The sequence below is a fragment of the Acyrthosiphon pisum genome, chromosome A1, assembly GCF_005508785.2.
Source record: "Acyrthosiphon pisum isolate AL4f chromosome A1, pea_aphid_22Mar2018_4r6ur, whole genome shotgun sequence".
Lineage (NCBI taxonomy): Eukaryota > Metazoa > Arthropoda > Insecta > Hemiptera > Aphididae > Acyrthosiphon > Acyrthosiphon pisum.
The window spans coordinates 90,221,389-90,229,352 of NC_042494.1; the positions used below are offsets into that span (position 1 = coordinate 90,221,389).

The window sequence follows — 7,964 nt, forward strand, 5'->3', positions numbered from 1 at the left end:
TCTAAATGGTACTTTAGACGCTCCTAACTTACTTACTAAAATTCCATTTAAAGTTCCTACCCGTGGAATACGAAACCTAGACCAGTTTTATGTTCCCCATCACTCTACTGCCTATGGTTACAATCATCCACTTCACAGAATGCTCAGAGTTACTAACTTAAATGTACCCTAGCTGTTTTGAATGCGTTCTCAGGCTACTCTTGTTATTTGTACGATCTAGTTTTGTTAGAGTTGTTATGCTTATTACTGTTAATTTGTTATCTAATTTGTTATCTAATCGTTATTACCTACATATTATGTATTATTGTTTAACTGCCGATTGGCGTAAAATATATATATAAATAATAAATAATAAATAATGAGCTTTTAACATTTTTTAGGAACATCTGATGATTGGGCTAAAGGAGTTGCACAAATTAAGTATTCTTACACAGTAGAATTGAAAGATACAGGAAAATATGGATTTATCTTACCACCAACTGAAATTTTATCTACTTGAAAAGAAGCATATGCAGCATATACGGTATCAGCACTAACTTATGAAATAAGTTCAGAAAAGTATAATAATGTATACAATTATTAGCTTACCTTTATCTCAGCTGTACACTTTTATTTGTATAACAAATATAATATTTAAATCATTTTTGTATTTTATATTTTACTAGTATTTAAATATATTTAATATTAAAAATTAATCATTTTAAGTATGACATTGATGTAGACGTTTTTTTACGTAAATAAATTTTATGGAAAAAAATGTTCATGTATTTTACTAATTATTTCTGTATTGCATTAACAAAAGGTGAAGATTATAATAATTCGATGGTTAGAAGGAAAAAGGGCATAAACGCCAATTTCCAAATTGTTCAAGAGAGTCGAAAAACAGATATTTTCATATGAACTGTGTTACAACCTTGGAACATCGTATAACACATCGATTTGAGACTAAATATGATTTATAATAAGTTTTTGTATTGATTAATTATTCATAATCATAACATATTTGTGTATTTAAAGCCAATTAAAAAAAAAAAATGACTTACACCCCCTTTTTTTCTGATCGTGGCCCTTGCACCCTAAAGATGTTCGATTTACTATAAAGCATAATGGATAGTTTAATTTTGTTATTTTTTTTATAATATTGATTAAATTCAATAAAGATATTTTGTAGTAAAAATATTTAAAAAATTGTAGATATAAACGCTTTTTACTGTGCTCACAAAACCACTAACAAAAATGATAAATTGATGTTACAGTCAACAATGACGCTTACGTATTATCAAGTTTCCTTGATTGCCATTACATCTTTTAATTGAAGCTTATACCCAGTTTTTTCATTCCCACTAAATCTATGCCGTTTATGACCACATGTTAAAACATTGATTCTTGGATATTATATACAAATGATAGCGATGTTTAGGTTCAATTAATTGATGTATAATAATGCTGTTTACAACAATATGCAAAAACATTGATTTTGAAAAAAGTGGCGTTTACACCCTTTTACCTTCTAACCATCAAAGTATGTTGACAGTTGAGTGTATCAATAACCCCTACAACCTACAACCAGTTAATAAACCAAATTCCAAGAAACTAGATGTTGACTGTACATATTAATATGTGAAATATATTGATTTGGTATATCTGTGTATAAATTGAAGTTTAATATTAGAGTATACTCATATATTATATTATGTAGGTCATTATTATATAAAGTGAAGCGTAATTTGTATTATTTTGAGATGAATGTTAACTACTGTCTACTGAATGTGTGAATTTTTCTATTTTAAAAACCAATACCTATTATTAGTGTATTGCAAATTTGAACATGTCTATTAATAAAATACATATTAGGCTCCAATAGTTATTATTTTATATTCTAAATGGTGAAAGTATAATTTTTTTTGTATTCAATTACATATGGATCATATTCTGCCCCTGAATATTTTACGGGTGGCCGCAGTAAATTTTACTTCTATACAATTATATTTATGCAAAATGTTATACAATATCCATTACAATTTATAATTAAAAACTATTTTTATCTAGTTTTTAGAAAATATGTAAAAATGTTTATACTACCGCTCTCATCAAAATTTTGGATTTTTATGCCCTCTCTGATAATTAGTATAGCAGACCCTTTACTACCAAATGATAAACAAAATCAACAATAATTTAAAAAAGCATTTTCTAGACATAATTTTTTTTAAGTTTTCTGGTTAGTATAATCATTTTAACCTAATTCATAAAATATGCAACATTTTTACATTATTTTTTTACATGTAGGTTTACTAAGTTTAAAATCTATTATTAATGTCTTATGTTCCGGATCCTAAAGTAAACTTTGAAAAAATCCCATTTTAAAGTGAGTTAATCTATGTTGGAAAATCACAACGGCTACAAGTTATGTGTAACAGACATGATAAATTTGCTAATAATATGAAAACACAGGACCAAATTAATAAATTAAAAACGGAAGAAGAATTAAAATACTATAAAGTAAATGAAACATCATATAATAATACAATATTTATTTTTTTACACTTTCATCAAACACTTTTTAGATGAAAAATAATGAACTTGAAAAAAATCTTATGTTTAAAGAACAAGAAATTCACAATTTGGAAAATCAATATCAGCAATTAAGTCAGTATTGTGAATCAATTTTTAAAAAAAAATGCAAGTACATGAATAATCATTTGTTCTTTATACTTCATAATTAATTAAATGTCAATTTAAAAACTAAATGACCTGATAAGTAATATTGTGTGCAGTTTTTATCAACATGCTTTAAACTTTAAATTTGCTTAGAGTAGGTCTAATTTTAATGTTATTTTTAAAATGTCTTTAAAGTGTTTTGCCTTATGGCATGCATATTAATTAATTAAATATTTTTTTAGAAATATTAAGAAATATTAATTAACTATATATAGTTTTTACCTTGTATATTGAAAAACTATTTTATTATTTTTTAATTTAAGTTGATAGGCAATTTAATAAAATAGCATATTAGCTTAACAAATTTTTATGTGTAGTTAATTATTTTGTAACTTCCCCATTTACATGAAAAATAAATAACATATTATATAATGTGTCCCGTGGGAAAGTGACCGTCCGGCGTCATATGATACATTAAATTATGAAAAATACCCTTTCAAAGGGGTCTAACTTTTTTATTTTTTCAGTTATGAGCAATTTAAGTTTTTTTGAACAAAATCGATTATAAAAATATATACATATTTGCTGATGTATCTTCAAAACTTATATAAACAATAAACATGGTTAATTTTTACCGAAATTACATAATATTAAAACCAGGAATTTATTTTGTTGTAATTTAAAAATATTATTTGTTGTATCTGCAACTTTGAAAGTATATTATTATATTTTATTTGGGGGGCAGAGTGGCCGAGTGGATTACGGCGTCGGTTTCAATTCGTAATGTTTGAATCTCGACCTTGGGCGGCTTTTCTCTCTGGGTAGAAAAGAGAGTTTGCCATCCCCCGACCGGCCATGGCAGAAACCTAAGGGTGCCCAATTTGAAATTCTGCCAAAACCAAACACATGTGTTTTACCGACCTACAGTACCCTCCCCTACAAACAAACAAACAAAACAGCCATAGTTGCTGGTTGATCAATAAAAAAAATAAAAATAATAATATTTTATTTACACAATCACATCTTAAAATGTAATTTTTGTGGATAAAATAAATTTAACCTACTGTTGTACTAACTACTAATGCTTAATAGTAATATAAATTACTTTAATCACAATAATATCATCAAATACACTTAGTAATATTACAGGCTATAACGGACCCTTTTTGCTCAGAATATTTTTTCATATACAATGATTTTATATTATTGATTTCAAATTTAACTCCATCCATTACAGTGGACTCACTTGAAACCTACTGTACAGTAGAGCGACACTCACTTACCTGCTTTTTTTATATTTGAGATCTGTGTTCAGGAAAAACAACCATTGTAATTATTATTATAATTTTTATTTTCTACTTTAGATTGAAGAGACATTGAAGAGTTACGATTGTCAATTAAATGAACTAATTGAACGCAATATGACTAGAGAATCACAATTGCATACCATAATTGGTAATCTCCTTGATGAAATTGAACAGTCACATAATCAATACAGAATAAAACTATCAGAAAAAAATAAACAAATACGCAATTATCTTGATCAAATAGAAACGATACTTGATAATTTTTACAAATTTAAAAGTAACAATATAAAAATATAACATTTGATTGGTATTGACATGACAATAATTTAAAAAAGGAATTTTGCATTGTGTGTGAACAGATGAGTTATGCACACATTAAAAGATTGAGCACAATCAAGTAAGACATTTTATTTTTAAACTTTATGTTGTATCATTGCATTTAATATTTACATACCAAAATCTGTATGCTTATTATTTAAATAATTTTCCTGATATGTCAATTGATATATATGTAAATATATTTGTTCAAATTTTCTTAAATTTTACTAAAGAAATTAGAATTTATGTAGTTTTTGCTAAATGGTAAATTATGCTTAACAGCCTTAATCATATTATAATATAGTATCAATTTAATATAGTTGACAAAAGGTTCTCAATAATAAATTAAAACACAATTATAGTTGTTTTGGAAGAAAAATGTAATCATATATTCAGTATTTCATTAACATTTTTGGATAATTGTAATATAATACTTTTACAAAGTATTCACTATTCACTAACATATTTTTTTAAGTAACAATTGTAATTACTTAACGTTTTTATTATGCATCCCAAAATAGTAAAGTCCAAGAACACCAATCGCTGACTGAACAAAGTTTGAGAATGGCCTAAAAAATATATAAGTTTAATTATGACATAATGCATGCTAATATTAAAAGAAATATACCATGAAGACGCTTCATCTTTGTCTTTAATAGCAACCATATCATTCTGTAAACATATTATTTTAATTTATTTATTACATTAATTATAAAAATACTAAAGAGTACCTGTCTGGTGTTCCGTGTCCGGCTTCTTCTGTCTATATTATTATCTCTGTTTGTTTGCACATCATATTGCCTATCTCTTACTTTACGTCTAAAAATTCTTTCATCAGAACGATTTTCTAAAACATTTCTGCTGTTCCGTTCTAAAGCTCTTTGGTGAGTATCTCTTAAGTCAATGTCTCTCTCTCTTGCATTCCGAACTTGTTCACGACGGATGTTTGGCAATGATTCCGATCTTGTCAACCTGCCCTTTCTGGTATCGTCGATTCTAACCCAAACTCTGCGTTCTTGTTCTTTTCCATCCACATGGATTGTGCGTCTCTCGGATCTTATGTTCAAATTTCTAGTCCTGTACGTGTCTCTAATGTAATAGTTGTCGATAGGATTATATCTGCATTGATCGGTCTCGTTTGAAATCGTCACCAATTCTTTATTTGATGTTTTTCGATAAACATTTCTGTAAATAAAAAACATGATTATCGTCTATGAATTCAGGCAGGTGTAATAAACCAACAAATAATAATAAAAGCACTATATTAATATCCGGCGTTCTATATATTATTATAGTGATCGACTCACACACCCACTTCATCAGAACCCTTTTTCTGTCTCTTAATTATCTTTATATAATACCATTTAACTTAATTGTAGATTAATTGTCATTGGTCAAATCGTACTTATTGACTATGGGTAAAACTATACTAATGTTATTTATTACGTAAATAATGTTGTCTTAACCTAGTTTTGTCGAAGGTACCCATCATATTTTATATTTATAGTGTTACTGAGACTTACTGGACTTAGGTTACTTATATTTAGGGTTACCAGAAGTCCCGTACAATACGGCCATGTCCACTTTTGAAACTAAGTGACCCTTTATTCCGAAAACTGTCTACTAGACATCTAGACAAGAAACTGTCCAGTTTTTCTGAAAATACTCGTACTTTCATAAAAAAAAAAGGCGGGTAAGTCGTGGATGTCGCTCTGCTGTACAGTAGGTTACAAGTGGGTTACTGTAATGGATGGAATTAAATTTGAATCCAATGATATTATATCATTGTATACGAAAAACGATTCTGAACGGAGATGATTTGTCAGTCTAGGATATATTATTTTTAAAGAAAAACTTATGGAGAACCTTGTACCAAATTTTAAAAACTTAGTTATAAAAGAAAAAATTTTTACGATTTTTCAACCACTAAATTACTTGCAAATTTTCGCAATTTTGACATATTTCGTATAAATTTGAACTTTAAATGCTTATAAATAAAAATTGTGACAATGTATTCCTTTTATTTTGCAACTGCTATTGTAAAAATATGTTAGGAGCCTTGTATTAAATTTCCAAATCTTAGAATTAAAAAGAAAAACTTTTATGAATTTCTGTCTAAGATAATTTGAACATTGCCGTAATTTTTACGTATTTAGTCAAAATTTGAACTTTAAATGCTTATAAAAAAAAAATCGTGACTATATATTTCTTTTATTTTTCAATTGCTATTGTAAAAATATATTATGAGTCTTGTATTAAATTTTGAAATCTTAGATATAAAAGGAAAATTTTTTATGAATTTCTAGCATAAAATAATTTACGAATTTTCGTGATTTTTACATAATATGTTGTCAAAATTTGAACTTTAAATGCTTATAAATAAAAATTGTGACAATGTATTCCTTTTATTTTGCAACTGCTATTGTAAAAATATGTTAGGAGCCTTGTATTAAATTTCCAAATCTTAGAATTAAAAAGAAAAACTTTTATGAATTTCTGTTTAAGATTATTTGAACATTGCCGTAATTTTTACGTATTTAGTCAAAATTTGAACTTTAAATGCTTATAAAAAAAAAAATCGTGCCTATGTATTTTTATAATTTTTGAATGGGAGTTAGAACAACATATGTGGACCCTTCTATTAAATTTTGAAATCTTAGATATAAAAGGAAAATTTTTTATGAATTTCTAGCATAAAATAATTTACGAATTTTCGTGATTTTTACATAATATGTTGTCAAAATTTGAACTTTAAATGCTTATAAATAAAAATTGTGACAATGTATTCCTTTTATTTTGCAACTGCTATTGTAAAAATATGTTAGGAGCCTTGTATTAAATTTCCAAATCTTAGAATTAAAAAGAAAAACTTTTATGAATTTCTGTCTAAGATAATTTGAACATTGCCGTAATTTTTACGTATTTAGTCAAAATTTGAACTTTAAATGCTTATAAAAAAAAAATCGTGACTATATATTTCTTTTATTTTTCAATTACTATTGTAAAAATATATTATGAGCCTTGTATTAAATTTTGAAATCTTAGATATAAAAGGAAAATTTTTTATGAATTTCTAGCATAAAATAATTTACGAATTTTCGTGATTTTTACATAATATGTTGTCAAAATTTGAACTTTAAATGCGTATAAATAAAAATTGTGACAATGTATTCCTTTTATTTTGCAACTGCTATTGTAAAAATATGTTAGGAGCCTTGTATTAAATTTCCAAATCTTAGAATTAAAAAGAAAAACTTTTATGAATTTCTGTTTAAGATTATTTGAACATTGCCGTAATTTTTACGTATATAGTCAAAATTTGAACTTTAAATGCTTATAAAAAAAAATTGTGCCTATGTATTTTTATAATTTTTGAATGGGAGTTAGAACAACATATGTGGACCCTTCTATTAAATTTTCAAGTATTTTGTCCCAGCTAATTTTTTTTTATCAACATTTATAAAAAAAAAATCAAAAAAAATCGATTATTTCAATTGCCTATAAATAGATTAAAAATTAGTGAAATATTTTGAAAATAAAACTATATAAAGAAAATGTCAATTTAAACAACTGGTAAAATTTTCAAGTGTCTACGACTCATACTTTTTGAATAATAACAAATATCAAAAATCGTTTGAGGCTAAACCGTTATTTAATGCGGTTTTGTAAAAATTTAAATTT

At 26.0% G+C, this 7,964-nt stretch overlaps 2 protein-coding genes across 4 annotated transcripts in view; one reads left to right on the plus strand and one right to left on the minus strand.

Moving 5' to 3' along the window:
* Positions 1–7,964, plus strand: part of LOC100575499 (uncharacterized) — a 20,421-nt gene that overhangs the window by 9,086 nt on the left and 3,371 nt on the right. For all 3 annotated transcript variants that reach the window (XR_001680112.2, XR_003838860.1, XR_003838859.1), the window contains one exon: positions 4,023–4,362. The gene's annotated coding sequence lies outside the window, so the exon portion shown is untranslated. The remainder of the gene's footprint in view (positions 1–4,022; positions 4,363–7,964) is intronic.
* LOC100161501 (uncharacterized) overlaps positions 4,646–7,964 on the minus strand; it is a 6,020-nt gene continuing 2,701 nt past the window's right edge. Inside the window, exons 3-5 of the mRNA NM_001162646.2 lie at positions 5,015–5,468; positions 4,912–4,955; positions 4,646–4,852 (exon numbers count right to left, since the gene is read on the minus strand). Of these exons, the coding sequence (NP_001156118.1) occupies positions 4,771–4,852; positions 4,912–4,955; positions 5,015–5,468 (580 nt within the window). The 3' untranslated portion in view covers positions 4,646–4,770. The remainder of the gene's footprint in view (positions 4,853–4,911; positions 4,956–5,014; positions 5,469–7,964) is intronic.